The sequence below is a fragment of the Brienomyrus brachyistius genome, unplaced genomic scaffold (assembly GCF_023856365.1).
Source record: "Brienomyrus brachyistius isolate T26 unplaced genomic scaffold, BBRACH_0.4 scaffold319, whole genome shotgun sequence".
Taxonomy (NCBI): domain Eukaryota; kingdom Metazoa; phylum Chordata; class Actinopteri; order Osteoglossiformes; family Mormyridae; genus Brienomyrus; species Brienomyrus brachyistius.
This window is the reverse complement of record NW_026042594.1, coordinates 41,296-69,188: the sequence shown is the minus strand read 5'-3', so window position 1 is coordinate 69,188 and position 27,893 is coordinate 41,296. Positions and strand designations below refer to the sequence as shown.

Below are 27,893 nucleotides of genomic sequence, written 5' to 3'. Positions count from 1 at the left end.
TCTGTCCGTTTGTCTTGGGAAGCGGGGTGGAGGCGGGGGCGGGGCGGGGGGCGTATGGCATGGCACCAATCCGCGTCGCCTCATTTGAGAGATTTTTGGTCGAACAGCTGCAGGTCCAGGCGCACCCACACCTCGCCTGTCGCCACCTCGTGCAGCAGCAGGCGCCTTGTCGCTGCTCCCTTGTTTTCCAGCTCCTTCTTGATGGTGGCCACAGGAACTTCAGTGCGGCCCAGGAAGTCTAACAATGATACAAGCAGCCATGATGAAAGCGGCCACCATCAAACGCTAGTAATAGAACACAGGCCATTGTGGCACAATGAAAGAAATTAAGCAATAGGGGGGGGAAAGAAATAAACGGTCAAACACAAAAGAAATTATCTAGTAGAAGGGTTGCAGTGAGACTGCAGAATATACCAGGGCATAAAGTAGAGAACGTAGTTCATCTGTATGTGTTCTTGGGCTGTAGGAGTAACCCGTACAAATACAAAGAGAATGTTCAAACTCACACACACAGAACCAGGGGGAGGATATGGAACCAGAACCCTGAAGCATGAAACCACAGTGATACCCCATGGAGAAACTTAAAATGACGTGTAATAAATAAATAAATTAAAAATAAATTAAAAGTTAAATTAAAAAAAAAAAAAACAAGACGAAACTTCAAATATGACACCCAAATTTTTCTAAGGGAAATTTAACATCAGCACATTTAACATCAGAACTGTTCCCAAGACGAATTTCAGGAAGTGTCAACGTGTAAAAAGAGGAGAAATAAACATCTGAAGAAAGGACTAACCATCGGGAGAGAACTGGTCCCTCTTGAAGATGGTGACACATAGAACATCCTGGTACAGGTCCTTAATGAAGAACTGACAGTTGAAGTTCCACTTGGGGTTGATTGTGTCATTTATTGTCCGGGAGGTGAAACACTGTGCCCCCATGGTCACCTCGCAATATGGATTACTCTTTCCTGGAGGGTGTAGGCCATCAAAAAAAACCATTAAACCCAACCATCAAGCCATACATGAGGTACAAGGCATTAGGGGGTTAGCGGCTGGAGTTTCGGGAGATAGGACTTGACCTTTGACCCTCACCATTGGGCTTGCAGGGCTTGAGCTCTGTGGCCTCCAAAATAGTGACCAGCAGGCGGCCAATGCCACTGGTTTTCAGGGAACGAGCTGGAAATGCATACAGCAAGTGATGCATGAGTCGAAAGACCAAGGAACAATAAATAAGATTCATAATAAAGAAGTTAAGATGCAAGGAACTCCCAAGGAATTGGCAGAAATAAGATACAGCAACTGGAAAAAAAAACTGTAGTTAATGGGGCACTGCAGTCTATGATAGGGTTATCAAGGGTTCAGTAATGAAGGTCTGCATAAATAGACTGTACAGCAACCAAAAGGGAAAGTAGTAGGTTCTTAAACTGCAACGGATGTGTTCACTGGAAGGACAGGCTGTGTAAAAGAGGGAAACTCAAATTCAGGAAAAACCAGTGCTCAGCTACAAACTCAGACCAAGATTTTGTTTTTACAAACCAGTTGAGTAGCCTTTGACTGACTCTCTATGCTCAACTGGTTGGAAGAAACAAATTCTTGCTCATGGGGTTTGTAGGTTCTGGCTGTGAAACGTCCAACATGGACTAAAACATGGGGTCAGGGTTCTGAAACACTGAATAGGGTAATGAATATATACTGGTGACTTAGAGGATTTTATATTACAGATACATAAATATACACACACACACATACATATAACTAAATTAAATAGGAAAAGGACAAGCAATTTTGTAGACAGATGAATAAAACCATTACATAATCAAACTGGACTGAAGGGTTATGCTAAGACACTGAAAAGGATTAAATGCAAATAAAATAGTTCACCTTGGTAAGCTTTCTCTCGCTTCTTCTTCTCAGTCTCTATGAAATGTTCTGAAGCAGCTTTGATTTTCTGCGCCCAGGCAGTCCTGATTGATTAAATAAGAAGAAACACCTGATTTGTTACCAGAACAGGACACCGAGGGAGCCTCCTTGTGGACTGAAGCCACAGCTTCCTTGTTCAATTCTCCTTAGTCTCTTCTCTAACTCCCTTCCTTCCCCACTCATTGATGTTCTCTGTCCTGAGAGTATAAACACGGTCGATGTGGGAGATGTGGAAGATTGGCTCATCGCTAGACGGATCGGAGGGCATCTTCACCAGAACTTCATTTAGAAACACGGGCTGGTTGGATAGAAGACCAAAATCGGGTCATAGACTCGCATTAAATTGGAAGTACACACAGTAGAGAAAGCCCGTAAAAATGGGCTAAACATACAACTAAGGAAATGGCACCTCTTTCTAGAAAGTTCTACTCCGAATTGTATGGATATGAAAAGTTCATTTAAAACGCAATGTATGATTTTGTGCCGTAAATGTAACTGTCTGGTATTGCTAGCCCCCTCCATTACTCCCCAGCATGAAAAAGAGTCTCACGTTCTTGTACATCTTGAACTGCATGTTGCACTTGGGACTGAAGAGCTTATCCGTCCCTGATGAGGTGAACTGCTTCACTGCTTGGGTGAGCAGCAGGAAGTCATTGAAGAGGAAGGTGTATAACTCCTTGTTGCTCTTAGTTTTATAGACCTTGCCGCTGTGTAGCAGCTTTCGGGGACCCAGGCAGTTGGTCAAGGAGTTGAATATCAAGTTCTGTAGGGAAATGGAACAATTGGAAGTGTCCAGTAAACTGTAGGAAAGCTGCAAAAATCCAGACCCTAACTTGTAGTAGGATTAACTCTGTAGACGACTTTGTTAGAGGCTGTGCATGTAAACAAACATTTGTTAAGAACTTCAGGAGGGAATATTGTAGATTATATAAAACCCAGGCTATAGACAAGAGCTTCGTGATATAGTTGCATTAGATGTGCTCACCTCAGTGATGCCTTCACACTGGACATGGCTCTGAATCCACTCTAACCTGTCGGAGTTCTCCTTCTCCCGGACCCCCTCGTTGACCTGCAGACAGAGCTCCTCGGCCCTGTCCAGAGCCTCCCGCAAGTGTCCATGGTCCAAGTGATTCTCTGGAGTGTTCTCGAGAATCTGGGGAGCAGGAGATTTGGAAATAGGTCTGGGACCTGCCTAAGAATGAACTCTGTCTTTGGACAAGGACTGTGGAGTTCAGGGTAGAGTGAAGTTACTGGCGGTTTGATGTTAATCAGATCCATCCATCCATCCATCCATCCATCCATAAATAAACTGGTGCAGCACGTTTTGTAACAGTTGACATCCAACATTTCACAATACCCATACTCACTGTTAGGTTGAAGAAACAGTTGTTAATCATTTCTGTATGATCAGCAATGAGTGTAAATATATATGTATACGTTATTTCTTATCTTCTAGCCACATACTCTTAGCTATTGTACTCTAAGTAGGTGGTTAACAGCTGCCTACTTAGATAAGAATCTCACTTCCCTCTCTTGCGCCCCCCATTGACTATAAATAAAGAAGCCAAGGGGAACCACCCTTTGTAACACATTCTGCTGTAGTTTGCATTGCAGAGAGTGTGGGTACCCTTGCAAGTAAAACTGTAACCTGTGTGTGTCTCGTAAATGTGGAGTTGGGGTGGAAACGCCGGGCGCTTTCCCCAACATAGAATTTGGTCCTTCGAGCCGGATCCGAGGAACCCCGAAGACGTCTCCAGTACGCCGAGAGAAGCGACACCGAAGTCTGTCGACAGCCACTCGAAGTCGGGTGCAAGAAAGACCTGTGATGTGAATTCGTCATCAGGCCGGTGGTTAGAACTGCGCTCGACGTCTGGTGATGTCTGAAGGACCTCGGTGACGGATCAGAGAGCACACTATACAGGTGAGAGATACGGCACCTAAGTGAGTAGGTGGCCAAGACATGCATGTGGTTGAGGTTAGCCGAAATTAACCGGGAGAGAAAGTAGGCGTTGTTGGAAATATATATATTGATGTATGTGGATGTGTTTTTATAGGTTTTAGATTAACCTACACGATCCACCCTAAAAGCAACAACATACTGGTGACTGAAGGATCAAGGACGGGTTTCATCCCTGAAAACTAACACCGCTGCTCTAATAGGGAGCAGTAGAAGGCCGTGTTAGTGTCCTCCTGAGGTCTCATGCCAGATACTTGCTTTTAGGATTTTTTATTTTTTGTAGTGTATCCATTAAAAGGTAACAATGGGGAAGAATCAAAGTAAACAAATGGAACTAGAGGGAGATGAGAAGTTTATGGAAGGATATAAGCCAGGATCAGGACAAATAAGTAGATGGAGGAAAAAACATGGGTTTGAAGGAAAACTCCACACTCCAGATATATATAAAAGCTCACAGACTTTTGTATAAAAGCTAAACTTAAAACTGGAGATGTTACAGACTACCAATAAGAAAGAAGGTAAAGACAGAAAAAAAGAATATGTTTTTTCTGATGCATGGTTGGAACAAAGTAAGTTAAGAGATGTACGTAGAAAACAGAGTATGCAACAATTACATGGAAGGATAGAGATAGTGTTTATGAGACGAGCAGATTATGGCAGAATAGCGCAATGTAAACAAAAAGATGGAGAGGAACCTGAGGATTTTATGGATAGAATGAGAGTTGTATTTAGAGGAAACTCAGGGATCCCATTTGATGAAGAGGCAGTAGGAGTGTACCAACAACAGCTAAAACGAGCTTTTGTCGCAGGCCTAAAGCCCGAATTGCGAAAATATCTTGACAAACATTGGGTACATCAGAATACTGGTTCAGTCCAACAAGCACTAGAATATGCCCAACACGCGCAGAGAGCGCAGAAACAGGAAAAGACAGACACAATATTCAGCGCCTCAGATGTAGTAGCGTTAGTGCAAATGAATCCTCCGGGGAGGGGAGGATTCAGAGGAAGGTCAAGAGGCCGAGGAAGGGGGAGAGGTGTTTTCAGAAACAATTACAGGAATTCGTCTCAGCAAGATAACATTTGCTGGACATGCAGGAAACCTGGACACTTAGCTAGGAATTGTAGAGTAGGGAAACAACCATATAACCCAAACTCCATTGAAAACAATGATCAATGACCCCCCTCGGAGGCCCCTGTTACCGACACCATCCGAGGCAAAACAGAGGTGATTTTAAGAAAGGAAACGGAGGTCACTTTACAAGACCTTTTAGATAAGGAAATAGATTTACAAGCAGTGTGTCAGTTATTAGCAGAAAGGCAGTGGGAAACCTTGCCAAGTCGGAAGTTAGTCATAAACGGCAAAGTATATGAATGTCTGTGTGACACTGGAGCATGTAGGACTGTCCTAACCTCCAGTCCTCCCGGAGTCACATATTCTTCATCAGTCATAAATATAAAAACGGCAGGAGGTCAGACAGACAGACATCAGTTAACAAACCCAGTTGCAGTAAAAGATAAGGAAACTGGACTTGAATGTCAAGCACAGGTGTTAATAAGCCCTTCTTGTCCTGTTAACTTGTTAGGTCGAGACCTTATGGTACAAATGGGCATTAGCGTGGTTGCCACAGCCACTGGCATGAAAGCAATCGTAAATGAGGAAGCTTATGTTGTGCAAGGAACCACAACACCACAATATTACTGGTCTCTGGACCTAGGGGGAACTGCACAGACACGAGAATTATTGCGGAAAACTAGAGAAAAGCAGTCCCCTAGACAGGCCCAGTTCATGCCTGACGATGCCTTACACGTCACTATGTGGTACAAAGACACCCTTGGACCAGATTACGTCTATGACAAAACGTTTCATGCCCTCCAAGACACTTGTATAATATATGTATGTTAACCCCACCACTGGGTTTTCAGCAGCCTCAGTCATTTTATCTAACAAGCAACAAGCTGTATTTAGAGAGAGAACACCACACGTATCTCTTTCAAAACCACCCCAGATGCAGTGGAGAGATGTAGAGATGTTCTTACGAGATTCTATGCACAGTTACAATGACTACCAACCCGTATCTGGCTCCTGTTGGAGCTATGATGAGAAACACAATGTGTGGCGGTTTCCTTTGGGATGGAGAGTTCAAACCACTCCCACCACACACTTAAAGGACCCAACCTGACAAATTTTTTCAACCCTGGAGGAGGGATCATGTCCAGATCTAGATCGCCTTCCAGAAGGGTTGTGGTCGTCCTCCCCCACTGATGTAGGGCTGGTAAAGGGATTCCCACCTTACAAAGTAACTGTGAAATCAGAACACCGTCCGGCAATACCCATTAAAACCTGAAGCAGAGAAAGGTATAGCCCCTGTAGTGCAAGACATGTTAGCATCAGGAATATTGCGAGAGGCTCCTGAAGCCACTTGCAACACTCCTATCTTTCCAGTCCAGAAGGGACATACAGGGAAATGGCGCATGGTGCAGGATTTAAGACCTGTTAATAACATAGTGCAACATGCAGCACCAGACGTGCCTAACCCACACTTATTGCTCAACTCATTGACTCCTGATAAAAGCTACTTCTCAGTAGTGGATCTTAGTAATGCATTTTTCTCAGTACCATTGCACCCTGATTCTCAACATTTATTTGGATTTACCTATAAAGGGAAAAAATATACATATACTAGACTCCCTCAGGGATTTTCTGAAAGCCCACATGTATATACCATGGCCCTTAGATACTCTATGAGTACCTGTGAAATACCATCACATAGTCAGGTATTACTATACGTGGATGATATCTTAATAGCAGCAGATTCAGAACAACATTGCAAAGAAACTACCCTAACTGTGCTTCAGCATTTATACAATACTGGACATAAAGCTTCTAAACAGAAGTTGCAGTACTGCAAAAAGACAGTTGTCTATTTAGGGCATAACCTTTCACAAAAAGGTCGCTCGCTGCTAGAGATAAGGAAACAAGCTATACAGGAAGCACCTAAACCACAGACTAAACAACAGATGCAATTATTGTAGAGAATGGTTACCAGATTATGCTTTTCTAGTTCAACCTTTGCAAAATTTAATATACGGGAAGGAGATGACTCTAAAGGACAAAATACAATGGACTGAGGACGGAGAAAATGCTTTTACAAATTTAAAAAGAATGTTGCAAACCAATGTGACCCTTGCTCTACCAGATTATCAACAACCATTCACCCTATGTGTAGATGCTAATCAAGGTTATATGAAAGCAGTATTAACACAGCCATTCGGAGCAAAAGAGAGACCGTTAGCATTCTATTCAAAACGATTAGATGCAGTAGCAGCTGGCTTTCCACAGTGTTTACAGGCCTGTGCAGCTGCTGCAGAAGCAGTAAAGGTATCAGCAGAATTGGTACTTTGTCACCCCCTCATACTTAAAGTTCCTCATTCTGTGTCTCTAATCTTGTTGCAGACACCGCTTCCATTCTTAACACATACAAGACATCTTACCTTAGTGTCACTTTTGCTCTCACAACGTAACATTGAACTTCAGCGGTGTGGCCTATTGAACCCTAGTACGCTTCTCCCTACCGCAGAGGATGGGGAGCCACATTCTTGCAAAGCAACAATAGAAGAACAAACAAAACCAAGAGCAGATATTCTGCAAACTTTTATACCAGGATCAGAAGTTGTTTATGTAGATGGCTCAGCATCAAAAAATGATATGGAAAAAAATAAAGTTGGGTATGCTGTAGTTACATCTACTGAAGTGTTAGAAGCCAATGCACTCCCTTCTACTTGTTCAGCACAAGCGGCTGAACTTTATGCTGTGATCAGGGCATGTGAACTGTTCAAGAACAAGTCACTTACTATCTACACTGATAGTCAATATGTGTTTGCAGCTGTCCATCACCATGCAAGAGTCTGGAAAAATAGAGGTTTTAGAACATCACAGGGCACATCTCTTACTCATACGAATTTGCTACTTAGATTATTAGACGTTGTGCATTTACCGACTCACTTTGCACTGTGCAAATGCAAAGCACACCAGACTGATGACTCTGCAGAAACCGCAGGAAATAGTTTTGCAGATAAAACCGCCAAAGAAGCGGCACTGAAACAACCTACCTTATCAGTGGCAGACATTCTTTTTATAGATAGCGATGTGCTATGTGATGCACAGATTCATGCTCCTAAAATAGAAGTACAAAGTTGGATCAAAAGAGGAGCAATACAACGAGAGAAAGTTTACTATATGAATGACAAGCCCATCCTACCAAAAAATTTATACAAAACAGCTGCTTTGGTGAGCCATGGAAATACTCATGTCTCAACAGGAGGGATGGTACATATCATACAACAATATTTCTATGCTATAAATTTTTCTGATTATGCAAAACAATTTTGTAGGACATGCTTAATTTGTTGTAAACACAATGCACAAGGAAACATCAGACCAAAACGTGGCCAGTTCCCCAAGTTGTACATATGGATTTTATTGAATTATCTTGGTCACAAGGAAAGAAATACTGTCTAGTTATTATAGACACCTTTTCTAAGTGGGTAGAAATATACCCTGTAAAGCATTGTGATGCAATGACCGTTGCAAAATGTTTGGTAAGCCATTATTTCCCTACCTATGGCATACCTCATATTATAAGATCAGACAATGGGACTCATTTTGTAAATCAGACTATGTCCCTTTGCTCACAAGCATTAGGTTTTACGCTTAAGAATCATTGTGCGTATCACCCCCAGAGCGCAGGCTTAGTGGAAAGGACCAACGGCACTATTAAAACAAGGCTAAAAAAGACAATGGAAGAGACAAAAAGGCCGTGGCCAGAATGTTTGTCTCTAGTAAAATTATGGATGAGAATAACTCCCACTCCTGCAGGATTAACACCTTTTGAAATAGTGTATGGTAGACCATTTCCCCTAGCAACTGAAATGAATGACATAGAAAAAGCAGACCGAGAAAATACGCTGGCTGATTGGATGCGTAAACTACTAACATCACAACAAAAACATAGCCCCAGTAGTCTGCCGGTAAATTCTGTTTCTACTCAACAGGATAACTTGCAGCCGGGAGATTGGGTCCTGGTCAAGGTCCTGTTGCGGAAAGATTGGAGCACACCTCGGTGGGACGGTCCTTATCAAGTCCTCCTCACAACACCAACAGCAGTAAAGATCGCAGAACGACCTTCCTGGATACACAAAAGTCACTGTAAACCCATCAAGCCCTTATCAGAGGCCTCAGCAACAGAGTAGCAGTGGAAGTCCGCTACAAAGGCACAGTAACCAATAGGGTGCTGTTGTCTCAACCCGGTGAAGAAAACAACTGAGCTGCACTCTATTTAGGATGGCCCTGATAGGGTGGGGATGTGGTAAAGTGACTCTAGGGGTCATTCTTGTTGTAGGACTTGTATGGTTGTCCTGGCTCTCACCAGCTCCATTACAGCACCTACGGCGATGGACCCATGATGACTTCCATCTACGCCCGTTGCCCGCTGACCACTCACATCCATTTATGCAAAACTACTGGTACCGATATGTACATGATACTGTAACAGCGAAAAATGTGACAAATTGCTATGTTTGTTCAGTAATGCCCACTCATAGTGAAGGACCTACGGTGTATGGTAAAGCTATGAACATATCCCAAGCCAAGTGCGCTGCTTCTTTCGCAGGAATAGGATACCAGAGCCGTCTTTCCCTTATATTTTCGCTAGCAGGGGAAGATGTGAACATAACTATACCTGGGACTAATAGAATGACAGTGGTCCGAATTAAGTATCAGGAGGCTACAGGAAACTACCCAGATGACGTTGGGTTTCAAAATGGTACCTGTATACAGGATTTCTGGGTAGACTTCGCTGTTGCTAAAACTAATGTCTCACTTCCTTTTTCTGTCTTGATGGACCGAGACCCACTGACATATCAGCATGCCATTTGTTTTAAGCAAGATAATGGTACGCGATGGATAGGAGGAAACACCACGAACTGTAACCTAACATATGTAGACAGCATGTATGGATCTCCAATTTCGATGCTTCGCCCCAGTAATGGAACATATTGGGTGGACGGAGTAGCATGGTTGTGTGGACCTCGTGCATACTTTGTCTTACCACCGAACTGGTTTGGAGTGTGCGCTCTTATTTTTGTTTCAGATCACACCTTCCTGATAGCACAGGAAAGTAAAACTTTCTTCAGAAGCAGGAGAAGGCGTTCGATATCAATACAACCCCATGATAGTGTGTGGGGAACCGACGTGCCCGCTGAACATAAATTGTGGGGAACAGGCAGTAAAGTTATGCTGGCCCTGTTCCCTGGGCTAGGAATTGGAAAACTCATGCTACGCGTAGAAACTCTAAATTATAGACTAGGTCTATTTATGAATGATTCGATACTGATTAACCAAAAACAAAATGAACAATTAGACATAACCAGACAGATGGTAATCCAGAATCGTATGGCATTAGACCTACTGACAGCCGCACAAGGAGGAGTATGTGTCCTCCTGAACCAAACGTGCTGCACTTACATTCCTGACAATGTGCACTCACCCAATATGACATCTGCCTTAGACCGCCTCCGAAACTTACAAAAAGTGATGACCATGGACAGTCGACCGCAGTCCTCCTCATCCTGGTTAGACTGGTTTATTACAGGAACATGGTGGTCAATACTGATGAAAACATGCCTACCTCTTCTTTTGTTTTTCATTTTATTTTTCTGTTGTTTTATTACTGTTATACCATGTTTGAAAATGTTTATTAATCAAGCTCTTAATGCTGCTTTTCGGACACGCAGTACAATGTTTCTCTCCCTTACCCAAACTATAGAGACAGAGCCTGTTTCCAGCGATGGCGATGAAGAAGACATATAATTCATAATGACGGCCGAGCCGAAAGCACCCGTGCAGGGCTCGGACCTGAAGAAACGGAATTAAATGTTTTCCAGGATAATGACAATGTGGTCTAAATGAAGGTTGTACCTAAAGTGCTTTTGCAACTTCTACAATGTTGATGCTTCTGATCATACTGTCATGATAAACAGGAGGGACTGTTAGGTTGAAGAAACAGTTGTTAATCAATTCTGTATGATCAGCAATGAGTGTAAATATATATGTATACGTTATTTCTTATCTTCTAGCCACATACTCTTAGCTATTGTACTCTAAGTAGGTGGTTAACAGCTGCCTACTTAGATAAGAATCTCACTTCCCTCTCTTGCACCCCCCATTGACTATAAATAAAGAAGCCAAGGGGAACCACCCTTTGTAACACATTCTGCTGTAGTTTGCATTGCAGAGAGTGTGGGTACCCTTGCAAGTAAAACTGTAACCTGTGTGTGTCTCGTAAATGTGGAGTTGGGGTGGAAACGCCGGGCGCTTTCCCCAACACTCACTCTTCTGCCTGAAGTTTTTGCATTTCATTGGTATTTAACTCCAGCAAAACAGCACATTCTTTCTTGTATTTGCTGACCATGATGATGGTCACAACCATTATCATTTGGTCCCCAAAGGAATTGACACGAACTGCATCTTTGGCAGGGCAAAGTCATACGTAGCAGCAACCCAAATTGAGCTAAATCCAAGGCAAATTGGATGAGGCTAATTCGTCATGCCTCCCACATCGCACACTGAAGGAGGGACCACGGGTGACAATGTGCAGGACTTACGTTCTTTATGATGAGTGGATAGCGGGTGATTCTCTGCATAGGCTTCAGCAGGAAGCTGGACAGTGGCATACCTTTACACCGGTGATCTGTAGCGATTTTCTGAGAGAGAGACACACACACACTTAGGAGTCAGAAACCCTAGCCTACGTCCTTATCTAAAGCACCACTCTAAATTTCAGTCTAGGTGCTTTAGAAGAGTTGAGTCCAGAGGTCTCATAGAACATAGTATTGGCCCGCAAGATATCTTTGTAATTCATTTCAGAAGAAAATAAAGAACAGTTCAACATCCATTTAACCCGCTACCGCTTTTTCACTGAGGACATTTGGACGGCTGCAATTCTCCCGCTTACCGATCGCTCTGGAACAGCCTTTAACAATGAACTATCTACCCCTCCCATTTGTTCCAGGGCTGCTGCCCACCATTCCTCACCTTGAGGAAGTCCTTGAACTCGGGTTCCTTGTCAGTCTTTTGTTGCAGCAGGGCTGCACCGTTAAGCTGGCAGCTGCAGAAGCGGATGTAGGCCTGCATGTGCGAGAGCTCCGAGGCCAGGATGTCCCCAATCATCTGCACCGGCATCTTCTCGCCACCCGTTTTCTTCCTCACCCTCAGTGCCCTGCCATTCACAAACACAATCACCAAAACCGCAAAGGCCGCCAAGTCCAGTACCAAGCAATTTCTTCGTAAAAGTTCAGGTGAGTTTCAAAAACAGAATGCTGGCCAGTGCCATTCTCAACAAACATTCCAGTTTCCATGATCTTTAAGTGCAAAAACTGTGCAGCCTGTTTTGTTATTATCCATCGACTGCATAGATAATTCCTTTTCCTGGCACTTCTCTATTTCTGGGACTTCACTCTGCCTATGACATTTGCTGTTGTGGGACACGATACTCGCAGTTCGTATTCCTAGAGCAAGGTGGCAGCATCGGATCACGTTTCATTCCCAAGAATTTCAGCTACCAAGAAGAAACAAGCTTGTGGAAAGACACACTTGTGAAGTTTGGTGTTGGACATAATCAGGTCCTTCCAGTTGACGAAGATCATGGCCATTTCAACATCTGTCAGGCGTCCCGACTCAGACATGGGCTTGTAAAACACCTGGAGAAAAAAAAATGAGAGACGGGCAAAGTTGGAAAGGGTTAGTAAAGGTTAAGAGGGATAACAAAATGTTAGGGAAAATAAGTTAAACATGTTCTGGCACAAAAACCTACACTCAAAGCCCTATACATGAGATCCATGACAAGAATATAAAAACTCAAAACTGCAAATGCTTAAAGCAGACTGAAGTGCAAAGACCTCACGGGGGCCCCACTGCAGATCATACCTCCAGGACCAGCTGAAGGTCAGCCATGTATCGCTCCTCCGTCTCAATGAGCTCGTGGATGTAACCCTGTCGCTTCCTCTCCTGCGGACTCATGGTGTCCAGGCTGGTCAGGTCAGCACACCCTGCAGGGTCGGGGATGACGGGGGTGGGGGTGGGAGTGGGGGGGGGGGCAGCCGCGGTCAGCAGCTGTCTTGCGTGGCCCCAAACATGTGGCTAAACCACTGGCTTGAGAAGCCGCTACCCGGAGCTGTCGCTAAGTCACTGCGCGAGAACAACCCTCCCGTCCGTCTTACCTTTTGCTGAAAATTCAGATGCGCGCAGACGCTGAAACTCCATTGGGTAACTTTCAATACGCCTTTTTGCATGAGCCTCATCCCCAAGCCTTAAAAACCGCAGCCAGGTTTCCTCTCTCGAACCCATTTTGCCTGGGACTGTAACCATCCTAGTGCTTAGCTTCTTGAATAACCTGGTCCTGGATATATATATATATTAGACGCTAATAACCAAACCTCACACCATCCTTGTGTAAGACAATGACTTGCCAAAAAAAAGCAGGTGCTTTTTAAGCAAATCCTTTATTTTCACGATAAATGTACATATGTATAATTTGAGGCACATTTTCAAAGTAACACAGCTTGGGAACTTTAACACAGACAAACTGACTTGACTACTGCCAATGCACTGTGGGTAAATTCCCAGTGGGGCCAAATGAAACCTCAAACTGCATAGACTGTTTAACAATTAATGCAAGGGATTCATTCAAAATGCATCTCTCTTGCCAGCAGCATAAACAGATTGCAAATTTGCATAAACAGAGCAAACCTTTAATTGCTTGCAAAATGTTTTCCAAGTAGAGGATATTTTTCAGCTGTTAAATACCTTATTCAGACATTTCTATGCCTTACTGCAAGTAATCACACATATTGTAGACTGAGCACACAATATCACAGTCATCCATTTTTTTTTCATTAAACTGCACTTTCATATAAAATAAAATAAGTCAATACAACTAAGAGTAAAATCTGGGCAAACCAGGTTACATTCAAAATGCTTGTAGTTTTACTACAAAGTGCCGCAGCAGTGATGATTTCTTGAACACTGAGGCACAGAGAGTTTCACCCTGATGTGAGAGCAAAAGACCACACTTTATAAACCACCAAATCTGCCATTTTTATCCTTAACCGAGTAATACGATTCTTTAGCATTTGTTCCAAGGACATTGTCAACACATGAATTTACCTCTGGCTAATAGTTACACTGGCATGGACCAAATAGTCAGCAGGCACCATGCAGAAGGATAATCTTCAGAGTCTAAACCTTAGTGACCAAAAAAAGAATTAGCCCATCTAACATCTGAATTTTATCAATAACCAAATAATCAATGGTATCTAACTGCAAGGCAGATTTTCATTTTAAGTTGCATGAAAAAGCAAAGTGTGAGGCTCAGTGGGCTAAAGCCTCGTTTTTCGCCCAGCCTCAGTACATCTGCGGGTCCTTCAGCAAGGCCCTTAACCCCCAGCTCCCTGGATGCTGCTATGGGTGGCTACCCTTTGCGGCCAGCTTGCTGTCACTTACAGAAAGCAAACTGGGGGTGGCGTAAAGAGAATTTCCCCATAGGGCTCAATAAAGTATCAATTATTATTAAATAAAGACATGTATCTTAGTTATAACTAGTTTTTAAACTTGTTAGAACCCAGAAACCGCAAAACATGTACTGTTAAACACCAGCAGGCCTTGTTTCGTTAAAGGTTATGCATATAATTACCTGAATTAACCACTCCATCTTGGTGGGGGGGGGGGGCATTTACATTGACGTTACCTCCCTAAGGTCACTTAAAGCAAAAAAAAATATATTCTAAAACATTTCCAGTATTATGGCAGATCAGCTGAAAACTCACAGCATCCTGGTCCAAACCCCCTCAGGCGGGAAAGCGGCAGACACTGCACCGGGGCACTAACAGGGCAAACCAAAGTCCACCAAAGCCCGCCGCGAGTGTTCGGAAAAAACAGCAAACAGTGAAGCAAGGACCCAGAACTTTGACCCTCGAATGGCTCACCGACCCCCACATAGGGAAAAGATGAAGGCTGCAACCAGTGTATGACTGCCTGCTTGAATACCCTTCCACTCCATACATTATAACAAATAACACCCTCAAAATACACAACTACATGTAAGGCAACAAAGGTTTCCCCTTAGTCTAGGTATGTATGACGAATATTCTACACACTATACCCATAGGCAAAACACAGTACTTAAAGAAGTACGTAAACAGCCAGTAATCGTTGAAGCTCATGTGTCGCCGTAGGCAAGCTACACCACCAGGGCCCCCTGTCTGCGACAAAGTGATATTGGCTGGCTAAGGCAGCGCCTCACCAAAAGATGGCACCCCAGGTGGCTGCCTATGTCACCTAATGGGTTGACCAGCACTGAGCACAGTACTATAGCTAAAGCCATGGGATTTCGTAGAGGGAGAGGATTAGGGTTAGGGTTAGGGTTAGGGTTAGCAGGGTTAGGGTTAGGGTTAGGGTTAGGGTTAGGGTTAGGTTTGCACTCATGGGGTTGGCAAAAAAAACCTACCAATGGAAAGCATGTGTCTGTGTACATGTGAATTCATACTGTGAACACACGCACACACACTTATGCAATTACCCAACGGTACGTAGCCCATAACTGAACTACAAGCTAAGCGTAAACGCACCGTTGCCTGCACAGATTATCCCAGATTTTCCATCTGCGCAGTAACATTCAGATATAACTGTCAGTGAGAGACGTTTTAACAAACAAACAAAAAAAAGTTAGGATACTCAATTGCACTTAGGGTAAAAAGCCATTTTTGAAAGAAAAATATGTTTTAAATAGTTAATGACTATGACTCTACATACCTTCACGCTCTCCCAAAAAGCTGTTTAAATGATATGCTTTATACTTTAAATATGGCATCAGCATCTATCACTGGCATTGTAATTGCTTTGCATCATAAGCAAGAACAATTTTAAAGACTAAAAACATGAATATAAAAATTACAGAGGGGGGCACTTGCTGTTGGACTGGTAGGTGTGTGGGACCTGCTTCAACACATGAGGAAAAAAATTTAAATAATAATAATAATAATAATAATAATATTAAAGCAGAAGTAAAAGAAAGTGAATTTGATGAGAAGGCAGGCCCTATCCAGCGAGGAAGCATTGACTGATATGGAGCACCTAAAGGGTATCTGAACAGCTCTGAGAAGCTGTGGAGGAAGAGGCAACGATGCCGTCCTACAAGAACAACACAGATAGAGGGAAAGATGGAGGGAAAGGTGGGGGGGAAAGAAGGGAAAGATGGCAGGAGAAGAGTGTAAGGAGGGTGGACGGATGGATGGAAGGAGAGGAGTGCTTCTCTGAAGCACAACTCTGAGAAGAAACCCAGTCCTAATAGGCGGATGGCAGAAGAGAGAGTATGCACGCCATGATGTGGAAACTCATCGACCCTCTCATCATGGTTTTTTATGAAGACATTTGCCAATACCAGGTAGTATCTTTCAAACTGCCCTACTTCACATCACCAGGCCTCCCATGAGGTCACCAATGAATCATTTCTTATCTGTGTTTAGGTTTCCCCTGCAGCACACAGCTACTGCAAACTCTCTCGATTCATCTTTGGACACAAACCATTTCTGTTCAGAAAGTCAGACCCAAGCAGGAAGCCAAACCGTAGCCTTGGTAGAGCTGCAGTCAGCAGGAGAACAGCCCTTTGAGAGACCCATACAATGCAGGTGGGCACTGTAACGTGGGTCAACTTTTACCCGAAGGTCACTTTCCACCTTAGATTTTGGAACTACCGCTCTCTCATTTATTGCCAACAGCATGAAACACTAGGCTGCAAACTTTGTATCTTAAGACATTTGCAACTATCAACAAGACAAACAAATATTACTTGGGGGGGGAAAAAAATTAAACTTACATTGTTGACTGGGATCGGACTCCGTGGTCATCTTGACGTAATTGGTGGGGAACAAGCCGACGACGCCATTCAGCTCCCCTTTCCACCAATTAGCATCGTCCTTGTTCAGCACATTGATCAGTTGACTTTTGGAGAAGCTCATCTCATCCTCGTTGCCCGCCTTGTAGTCGTACATGGTGATGACCTGGCAAACTGAAGGAACAGCCAACATGTAGGAAAGGCTGTTACGGAAGATGCAGACGGAGATCATCGCAGATCTTGGCATGTGATGCTGTTGATCTTACTTGGAACTGGAGCTGGTGTGGACTTCCCACTGGTGGGGCCCAAGAGCTTGACGTGGGAGGCGGGGAACCATCCGTTCTGGCGTTTTTTACCCCTAGCCTGGACAGATACAAGACAAGAGGTTCCTCATCAGGACATACATGCCAACCTAATTTAGGACAAATGCATCTGACCTGAGAGAGACCCGCAACTCAACTTCAATGCCTCCTCCCAAAAACAGCCCAGGATTAGACCTCATTATGGGCGGCCTCCACATTTGATTAACGTCACTATCATGACAACACGGGTCCACAGACCTGCAGAACCCCTTGCCACCACCCAGATGGGTTCTTGCCCTGGATGAGGATAAGCTGTCCCGGGGCCAGGCTCAGCTGCTCCGCTCCGGTGGCCGTGTACGCAGTCGTCACTTGGGCAACCTCTGTCATACACATTCACAAATGAATGCGAACGCAAACAAGCACACGTGTTCAAGGTAGATAGAGCTTCGCAACAGTCGGCACTCGCAAAGACTATTGAACACAGCTGTGTTTCATCTGTATACAGGACACAGCCTAGCTGCAGATGCACCAGCATCAACGGAAAGGCAAAGATAAAGGTGTGTGGTGGCTGCCAGTGAATTTCTTGGCTCTTTACTGAGTGGTGACTGTGGGATCCCGCATCCTTACCTGGCTTTTTGCCGACTCCACCTGACTTTCCAGTGGTGCTATATGTCTGTAGACAGACACACATATTGGTAGAGGTCAGAGTAGCAAAAGTTAGCCTGTCATGATTTATTATTTATAGACAATAAACTCTGCAGTTTAAGTATCTCTGAGAAAAGTCGTTCATGACAATTTACTTCAGATTCCTTTGGCGTTACGTAGTTGGAGGGGAAGACTCCACTCCTGTCTCCGATGTACCCTTTCCACCAGTCCCCTTCTCTTTCCGTCACAACGACGGTGTCTCCTTCGTTGAAAGTGAGGTCTCCTGACTCTGGGCTTTCATAGGTATATAAGGCTACATACTCTGATTGGATGAGAGACAGAATGGCCAAATGATTTTTAACTGCCACAAAACCTGCCTTCTGATTAGACAGAAAATCAACGGTCAACAGCCAGTGACAAAATCCGGCTTTCTCCTTTTCGACAATGGCCTCTCACACCAGACCCTGTTTCAAGGTTACTTCTGACATGCTAGCAGCAATACCATTAATATCAAGATGATTAAAAGGTACGCAAGAGAAGTCAAGATGACAATATGCTAGATTACAGATGGCCAAACAAAGTGAAGAGTAGTGACTGGCTAAAATGGAATGTTGGGTATCAAAGAAAGACACAATGTATGCAAAATGCGCTTCTGCTTAGCTTAATTTAACTTCTTTTCATTCAAATTCTTCCCTGGAAAAGAAACTTACCTTCTTGTAGAGTATTGTCAGGGTTATTGAACTCATCCACAGAAGAATATAGGGGTCTGGCAAAATAAAGTGAAAAAAAATGGATCGGCGATTCTGCTCATACGCATTTTTCAATAGAAAAAGAAAAAAATCCCTTACAAATTGATCTCGCTTATCTCAACCAATAATATAAGCACAAAAACATCACAATAGCATTCATAAGTGTTGAGTCAATCAGTCAAACCAAATTTACCATACTAAATCTAGCACATTTTCTCAAACATGTCACAAAGAAAAGGCAGGGATTATTTAAAATCACTCCTAGATGCCTGCCCCGAAAAATGCAAATCAAATACCACTTCAGTAATAAATACGTAGAAATATGGAATTAGAATAAGGAAATGGCTCAGTAAATGACCACCAGTCTCCAGGTAGCTGACAGGCTTTGGTCTGAGCAGAACCAGAACCCTTCTGGAACCTCCCGAGGAACCGCCAAGAGTGTCACTTACTCATTCCGGCTCAGCCCTGCACCCCATTCAGCTCCCCCAGCCACCAGTTTTCCTGCTGCTCCAGCACCGTGATGATGTCATCCTTGGAGAAGTTCAGGTGGTTGTCCGTCTTGGCCGTCCAGGAGCACAGCGCTTGCACCTGGAGGCCACTTGCCACCTGACAACGCAGAAAACATGTCTGTCAGCCGGGACACCACTCAGGAAACAAGATCTGATCTAGACGTACTTGAAACTACCTTAAAAATCCCCCCAAAAATGGACATTTTGATAAATGTTAACATGAAAGTTTACCAACTTATGAATATACCTAGAAAGTTAACACTCTCGTGCATACATGGTACATCTCAGTGTATTGTTATATATGTGCAAACACATGCACAAATATGACCAAAAAAACAACATATATACAAACTACACTATTAGCAAACATAGTTGACTTGTTTATGGCGATAAAATCATGCATTTGTGTTGGGGGCCCCTTGCTGGCCACAAAGTCACCACCTTGTGGAGGGGCCCCAAAGTGGCTTTTTAAATGGGTCCCCAGAAACAGCAAACCTGCTTCTGATTGTTATATATAAATAAAGAAAAAGCATAGTACAGAACAAAATACTGCAGTAACGTGCAAGACAGTCGCAGAAGCAGTTGAAGGCTTCTGAACAGACATGGTTCAGATGCAGCCATGCAAACAGGCCACAGACTCACTGGCACATAAATACGCATAGGCATGCAGTGGAAATACAGAAAAAGAACACGACCGATCGGGTGGGGCCAGTTCTGAATTCTCACTCGAGACAGTTACGGTATTCTTCAGGTAGGGGGCGCTCCCAGGATAACTACCTGTCCATACTCCATAGAGGCAGAGCCTGGAGGGTGGGTGGGAGTGAAGGCAGAGTTCTGCCCTGCCCCCCCAGGAGTGCTCTGTCCTGCTGGGAAGGTACTGGAATTAGCCTCCGCCTTGCTGAAGTAGGGACAGACCAGGAGAAAACGGTCAGTGAGACCCACATAAGCATTCAGATATGACACAGGACCAGTTTAGATGCTGGACACCAAGGGGCAACATTACCTTGCAGAGACTGAGGTAGATGCAGTTGTGGGCATCAGAGCCTGCTTGGTGCTGGCCGCAGATTCCGGCTGGCTGTGCTTCTCGACGTAGCTCTCAGGGAACCAGCCCATCTTGCCCTGGTAGCTGCCATACAGCCAGCCCTGCTCGCCTTCCGTCTTCTCGTCCACCTGCGGACTCAAGGCGATTGGTTAAGGGCTACCACATGACACACATGGGCGTACTATCCAAAACCAGGTCACGACTGGCCAGAAAACACCCTAAAACATATGAAAGGAGAAATGTGCCATTAATAAATTAAATATGTCTACATGTTTATTTATTTTGTCACAGGGGCACTTGTACCCCTCTGTCCTCCCCCCCCCAAAAAACTGCTCCTTGTTGCACTTTATGGTGAACAAAAGGATTCTAGATCTAACTGTAAAACACCCGAAAAGGATTCAGAAAAAAAGAGCTAATCAGGCACCAGGGCAATGATTCAGCACATTTAATTTATGGTACAAACAGATTAACATATGGGGGTGCACTCTGTATACCTCAATCAAGCTGTCCGTGTCAAAGGTGAGCTCGTCCGCGTTCCGTGCTGTGAAGGGGTACAGGGCTCTGTAGGTTGTCAGGGAGGCCGATTTCCTGTGCGTTGACTTGACGGGTCTCAAATTCCCTGCAACGACAGTGAGTCAGTCACCTCCTTGTGTGACTGTTCTTCAGAACGCTGTGTCACTAATGACGCACTGCAGCTATTGAACCAGCACACGACACCTCGGGTCTGCTGATGGGACACTTGCATTTGGAGGCTGATGAAGAAACTGTACAAACCCCACCGCTAATGGTAGCTTTACGTGTCTGAGATTGTGATTTGTCACTGCGTTTCCACACCTCCCGAAGGGGGCTGCATCGAGGCCATAATCCTTACCTTTTCGCTCCTCTAGGCCCCTGATCAGGGCCGACAGCTTCTCATGAATGTCTGTCTTGCCTAAATTGTGCTGCTGCTGCTGCTTTTGCTGCCGGGCCTCTTCCTCCCGCTGTCTGGCCACGGCCTCCTCCTCCTGTTGCTTTCTCCTCCTGTCCTCCTCTCGCCGTCTCTCCTCTTCCTGTCTCTTCTTCTCCTCTTCCAGCCTCCTCCGCTCCTCCTCCTGTCTCCTCCGCTCCTCTTCCTGTCTCCTCCGCTCCTCTTCCTGTCTCCTCCGCTCCTCTGCATCCCTGACAGCAGCTATCTGAGCCCGCTGACGTCTTCTCTCCTCCTCCTCCCTCTCCAGCTCCTGCTCCTCCTCCTTCTTCCTTCTGTTCTCTTCCTCTTGCCTCCTTCTCTCTTCCTCCTGCCTCCTCCTCTCTTCCTCAAATCTCTTTTTCTCTTCTTCCAGTCTTTTCCTCTCCAGCTCTAGCTTCCTTCTCTCTGCCTCCACCTTTCTCCGCTCCTCCTCTTGCCGCCTCCTCTCCTCTTCCTTCTGCCTCCTCTCCTCCTCCGCCCTTTTATGTTCCTCTCGCCGCCTCTCCTCCTCTATCCTCTTCTCCTCCTCCCTCTTCTGGGCTTCCTCCTGCCTCCTCCTCTCCAGCGGCCCGGCGGTTCCGCTCAGCCTGCTCCTGAGCGGCGCGCAGTTTGGCCCGGAGTTCACGCTCACGTTCTTCCTCCTCCTTCAGCTTGGCCTCCCGCTCCTCCTGGATCCTCCTCCGCCGCTCCTCCTCCTCCCGCTCCAACTTCACACGCCACTGCCGCTCTTTCTCCAGCTTGGCTTGCCTGTGAATGACATGATGCATCACATTGAAGCTGAATTTGGCCCAGCACCACATCATGGCCCTTCAATCACGTGATGCAGCTATATTTTCTTTAAACAAACCATCAAGGTCACGTCATCCATTCAAATTTAATGCTTTAACTGAACTTTGTCACACTGGGTCTGTAATTGACATTAAAATTGCTCTTAGCCATCTGACATGTTCTGACATTATGTAGGTGATGTGTTGACCCACTTAAAAATAGAAAAACAAACAAAAAATAAGTAAAAGGGAGCTCTGGATCCCCAAGGACCAGCTTGGGAAGCACAGTGTTAAAGTGATATTAAAAAGCGATTTAGGACAGGTCAGTCACCATTGCAGGGAAACCAAACCTGGCACCATGACAGCCAACAGAAATGCAAAAACGACAACAGAGCATGCAGGCCTTGCAGGAGGCCTAGCTCACCTGACCGCCTCCTCCTCCTCTCTCTTCCTCCTCTCCAACTCCAGTTCTCGCCTCCGCTGCAGGTCACATAGCTTGTCGGCCTTGACCTGCCGCAGTCTGTCCAGGACCTGCTGCTGCTTGGTCTGGCTTTCCCGGAGCTCCTGTGGGAAGGGACCGGGCCCGCACCACCATTAGCGCAGAGCACCAAGCCACACCGCCAACCACCACTCGCTATACAAGGTACAGACACCAGATCCAATTCAGAACACACGGGATTCTGGGCCATAGATTATGGATGTTTTGAGGCTTCACTTCTCCACTTTATTCTATTTACAAATGCTACTGGCCCCTGTACAGCACACATTGATGCCTTTCTACCACCAGTAATGCCTCCTCACCTTGATGTCCACGTTGTACTGGTCCATCTCCGACAGTTTTGCCACGGTATCCTTCTCCAGCACATCCAGCTGCTCCTTGAGTTTCCGACAGACGATGTCCTTCTCAGTCACGCCCCTCTTTACGGAGGAAAGTGTCGGACCTGTATACAGAAACACTACCTCTAAGCAAGACCCTTCACCTGCAATTGCTTCATCCTGGGACTGACAATCTACATCTAAGCCCTGCAAGGAAGTCCTCCAACTTGCAGGGAAAACTGCAAGGGGGTTGGTGGCAGGGTTGGCACTCCAGCCACCGGAAAAAAATGTACACTGTTCCATTCCATTCGGACTAGTGTGATGCTGAGGTGTCACCCGCTGCACGACTACACTCAGGTTCTCATCCCTGAGGTGGTTCGTGTGGAGGGTGCAGCAACGCGCTGTATCAGCAGGGGGCCCTTACATTAACAACCCTAAGTGCACCTCGAGGTTATATGGTAAGTATTTTCTTGTTGACATGTGAGAGGGAGGGCTGTGACAGATAACCTGGCCCCCACAATCCCCCACTCCACCCAAACCCTACAGAGCCGAGATGAGTTGGTAGCCGACTTGTGCCCAGAACTTCTGGAAACTCCTGTACTGCTGGAAAAGCCTTCCAGGGGGGGTTACATCTGAAAGCTGGCTGAAAGAACGCCAAGATTCTGCATTGCTGTCATCGAAGCAAAACTGTCGACTGCCTCCAAGCCTTTTACTCTAAGGTGAATAATGTAGCTAAAATACAAAAGATGTATTACAAGTGGGTGCATCCAAACTTTTGTCTGGTAGTGTACACCTACATTTTAGAAGCACAAGAAGCATGTACCACCCATGTGCCACCATGACATTTAAGTACTTCAAGAATGACTGCAGGGGGGGGGGGCGCCAGGTAACGCAGGGAGAAGCAGGGAGATCAGACTCACCAGACCTACTGTTCAGCCCCATGTTGCATAGGATCTCCTTGCATCTCTGCTGCTCCACAATCAGCTGAGAATGTTTCCTCTGCCCCTCCTGCACAAAAACAGGCCAAACTCCCTCAGAAAGCTGGAGAATCCTGAAATAAACCCTCCCTGGAAACTTCACCCTATCTATCTATTGCTTTTATAGTAAATTCCCCCCCAAAAAAACTGCACATTCTCCAGGAAAGGTGTGAAGAACAGTCTCTCCCTTGGTTGCCAAAATCTGAAGACTGCTAATCAGACAGGAGTGGCACAGCTGTTGTATAACGCACAGCAGACATAACGCCAGATCACATGGAAAAAGAACCGTGTTGAATCTATTTATCAGTGTTGCAGCTGGTGCTCGTCCCATAGCTGCTGGGATCTTGGACGGCAGCGGAGGAAGGCCGCAGACCTCAAGCTGCCGCTGCAGGGCGTTGACCTCCAGCAGGCAGCTGTCCTGCTTCTGACTGATCAGTTCCAGCTCTCCCTTCTGGATGCTCCTCTTGCTCTGGACGTCCCTGAGTCGGTCAGAGATCTGCTTGTGCTTGTCTCTCTGAAATTAAACAGTGGTCTTATGAGTCCTGAGGGCGGGAATATTGTCGCTGTGGACACAAGCATGTGTACCATTGACATCTGAAAGGAAAACGTGCGTCTCTGATAGTGCGATTTCAACAGCTGGCTGTTCCTCGTTCCTGAAGGGGAATGCAGTCGGTCGGGGCAAACAGGTGCAGGACGGCCTGGTCCTCACCACAGCCTCCAGCTCCAGCTCCAAGCTCCTCTTCTTGGCCTTAAGCTTGATGATGTCCTCTTGTTCTTGGTTCCTCTGATTCAGCAGCTCCTGTCGCCTCCTCCGCTCCCACTCCATCTTCCTCTGACGCTCCAGCTCCTGCTTAGCAGCCTGCAGGGACACACACATGATCACGACCAAACACACACACACACACACACACACACACACACACACACACACACACACACACACACACACGCGCTAATCACAGGTCGCACACGTTCACACACAAGCTAAACCAATAACCAAATACATGCTGTCAAACCTTCCCAGCCATTCAGAGATGTACATAAACGGAGTTTCACCAGTAAACTAGTTTAATTAGTTATAATGCTGTATTTGCCCAACACAGGGTTACAATAATGAAGTTTTATTAACTTCCAGCCAATTATCACAGGGGGGCCTGGAGTCTATCCAGGACAGCACAGGGCACCAGGCTGGGGGGGTACACCCTGGACGGGATGTCAGCCCATCGCAGGGCACAAAACATGCACTTACACTAGAACCTCGCACTGCAGAGAATTTAAAGGCACCAGACCACCTAAGGGCATGTTTTTGGAGGAAGGCCACACAACACTGGGAGAACATGGAAACTCTCAAAGAGTGGAGGTGGGATTCCAACCCCCAGCTCTGAAAGGTATGAGGCAACAGTGCTGGTGAATCGCCAACAACATTAATTTGCTAAACCCAAATGTGATTGGCTGGGACTGGACCAATGACCAAAGAGCGACTGCCTAACCCCAAGTACAATGCTAGCATTCCATACTAGAAAGACTGACCTCCTTGCGTTCCAGCTCCTTTAAGCGCTCTTCCTCCTTCTGCCATTCCAGCTCGCGTTGCCTCTCCAGCCGCCGCTCCTGCTCCTGTTGCCGCCTCCTCTCCTGCTCCCGCGCCTCCTGCTCACGCCGCTCCTGCTCCTCCCGGGCCTTCTGGGCCCGCCTCTCTTGCTCGCGCCGCTCCTGCTCCTGTAAGACCTGCCGCCGCCTCTCCAGCTCAGCGTTTCCCCGCTGGAAGTTCTCCTTTAGCTTGTCCTCGAACGAAACTGCAAGGAGGGCCATGCACACGCACACGTGGTAACCATGGCAATAGGGGCAGTGACCTTTGACCTCCTGCAATTCAATGTGAATCAGGTGATTCTTTGTAAAGATACTAAGAACGGCACATCACTAATACACACTTGTGTCACCAAAAACATTCACTAGCTGAAGGTGCCTGTCTTTGTGTGTGTGTGTGTGTGTGTGTGTGTAAATCCGTCTGTCCGTTCTACTAATGCTACCATTACTCTTTGTCTTCTGGGGTGGTTCAACTTGAATTTCTTCAGGGACGATGGTGCGATTCAAAGGAAGCAATTCCCCCTGCTTCCCCGTTCTGCAAAATACAACATGCCTCCGTGTAGGTAGAAGGTGCTAGAACCTGAGACTCTGAGTCAGGCTACACAGGAACAACCACCATACAGCTTCCCGTGCTCACTCATCAGGAGTCCCTTAGCTGGGCTCAGTCGAAGTATCTCAGTGTATGGGGACACTCTCCCTTTCTGTAACAAAGCCTCCTAGCCTGTGATTCCAGATGGGTCAATGTCCAGCCTGACACAGCATATTCAACCCCCCCGCCTTTCCCCATTCATTACATATAACTATGGAAAAAAGTTAGAGACCATAGCACCAATTTTTGTTTCACTCAGTTCTCCTTTATGGGTATGGATCTGTGAATAATGTTTTTTTTTCTTTTGCAAACTGCAGCCTGGTTCTTTCCTGCTTCTCATTAATGAAGGGCTTCTTCCTTGCTTTATGGGACTTCAGCCCTGCTTCTATGAGCCTGTTATGAACTGTCCTAGCAGTGCACCTCACACCTGCACTTAACGTTTCCACCAAGTACAGGTCACTTGAGGTCATGATTCATGAGGCACTGTCGGATAAGTGAACGGGCATCTCAAGCATTGGGAAGTCGTTTCCACCCTTTACCTGGCTGCTTTCTGGCCTTTCTCAGTGTCTCCCGTTTCACCATATTCTTGTACACTTGCGTACTTAGAACCTGGAAGCAACCTGACGCTCAGCGTACCTTTCTGCCAGCAAAACCAGCTTTAAACAAGCAGATTTTTTTTCCAGTATAGAGTGGTCTCAATTTTTTTCCAGAGCTCTATGTACTGCTCTGCCGGGTTCACCGATTGGCCACCGGCGGCGGCTGTCTACCTGACGGAGGGGGGCACCAGGTCCCCGGGAAGCGTGAGGGGCAGCGGCTGTCCGGCCTTCGCCATGTCCACCAGGTGCATAGCCAGGATGAACTCCTCCCCTGTCAGCTGGCCGTCCTTGTCCACATCTGCCAGGTTCCTTGGGAGAACATGTGGGAAGGTCAGTAATCGAACCGGGTGCACAGATGGCGAAGACCAGCATAACTTCACCCAGACCATGAGGGGTCCAATTTAAAAACCAAACTAACCTACAAAAAAATGACAACTTACCCTGAGTTTTGTCCAACTGTAGGCTAATGCAAGTGTTCCAAGCATGTTTAAGGTATGCTAGGCTAGGCTATGAAGTTTGTTAGGTGAGCTGTAATAATAAAATGTATTCTCACCTAACAATATATTTTTTAGCAGTATTTTGAGAGACAGACATATAAAAAACAAAATGCCTTTAAATTTTTTTATTTTTTTTTAAAGCAGTGATTATTGCAGCACATTAAAAACCTGCGACACGCTTCCTATTAGTTGATTATCAGTAGGATCCCATGAGTCACAACTCAGAAGTACAGACCTCCTGCCTCGAGCCGTCGCACCAGCTGCCTGACGCGTGCTAACAGGAACAGACCACTTAAGAAAAGCAACCAGCCCTGGAAATATCATGATGGCTTCTGAAATCAGCGCAGGGTCAATTGGAGCAATTAGAGGTTGTTCAGGGGACCAGCAGAGAAATCACTGCCAATCCGGGGACTTGAACTGTCGACCTTGCGGTTACAGACATATGGTCCTCACCTGTGGAGCCACACACTGCCCGCATAGAGTGGATGCTGAAAGGATTGAGCTACGTAATTTAAGAGGGGCAAATAAACCAAGCGCACCACTGCGGCCGTGAAGAATTCAGTGGACACTCACCAAACAGTGGCTAGCTGAGTCTGAATGAGCTGGGATGAGGCCAGAACGTTCCTGACCTGCACACCTGCAAGGTAGAAAAATGGCGAGGGGAATATGAGCTTCAAGCTGAACGACCTGAAAACTGTGGGGGGGGGAGGGGGGGTTCCCACCAAGAAACCACCATTAACGTACAAAATGTTTCATAATCTAGCTCCCGTCGAACACAGCCTGCAATGTCACTTGTGAGCTGTGACTCATTTAATTACTGGAGTAATTAAATCAACAGCCGGAGCCCTGAGCCTTTTACCAGTGATGCAAAAGTCTGTAATTAATGTGAACTGCTTTCCTATTATTACGAACATGCCTGACGAATCCCTGAACAAGCTTATTACAAATAACATGCTGTGTTTAATTGTCATTAAAAGGTGCTAACTGGGTTCGCTGGGGAACCTGTCAAGTGCAGAGGTGGCATCTGAATAATCTACTCCTTACACAT

At 45.7% G+C, this 27,893-nt stretch overlaps 1 protein-coding gene across 1 annotated transcript; it reads right to left on the bottom strand.

Moving 5' to 3' along the window:
• Positions 1-80: 80 nt before the first annotated feature.
• LOC125728561 (intersectin-2-like) lies at positions 81-27,893 on the bottom strand. Its single transcript, XM_049005457.1, has 32 exons — positions 27,890-27,893; positions 27,419-27,482; positions 26,520-26,657; positions 25,607-25,698; positions 25,110-25,372; positions 24,289-24,438; positions 23,953-24,093; positions 23,523-23,610; positions 22,588-22,727; positions 22,211-22,350; positions 21,676-21,766; positions 20,945-21,545; positions 20,568-20,692; positions 20,035-20,201; positions 19,809-19,929; positions 18,994-19,128; positions 17,929-18,153; positions 17,756-17,801; positions 17,387-17,508; positions 17,093-17,189; positions 16,809-17,000; positions 12,863-12,984; positions 12,530-12,636; positions 11,972-12,155; positions 11,542-11,640; positions 2,908-3,075; positions 2,473-2,685; positions 2,102-2,220; positions 1,884-1,966; positions 1,095-1,178; positions 797-970; positions 81-238 (listed from the first exon to the last, which is right to left on the bottom strand). The coding sequence occupies exons 1-32, from the start codon at positions 27,891-27,893 to the stop codon at positions 81-83; spliced, it is 4,653 nt and encodes a 1,550-aa protein (XP_048861414.1).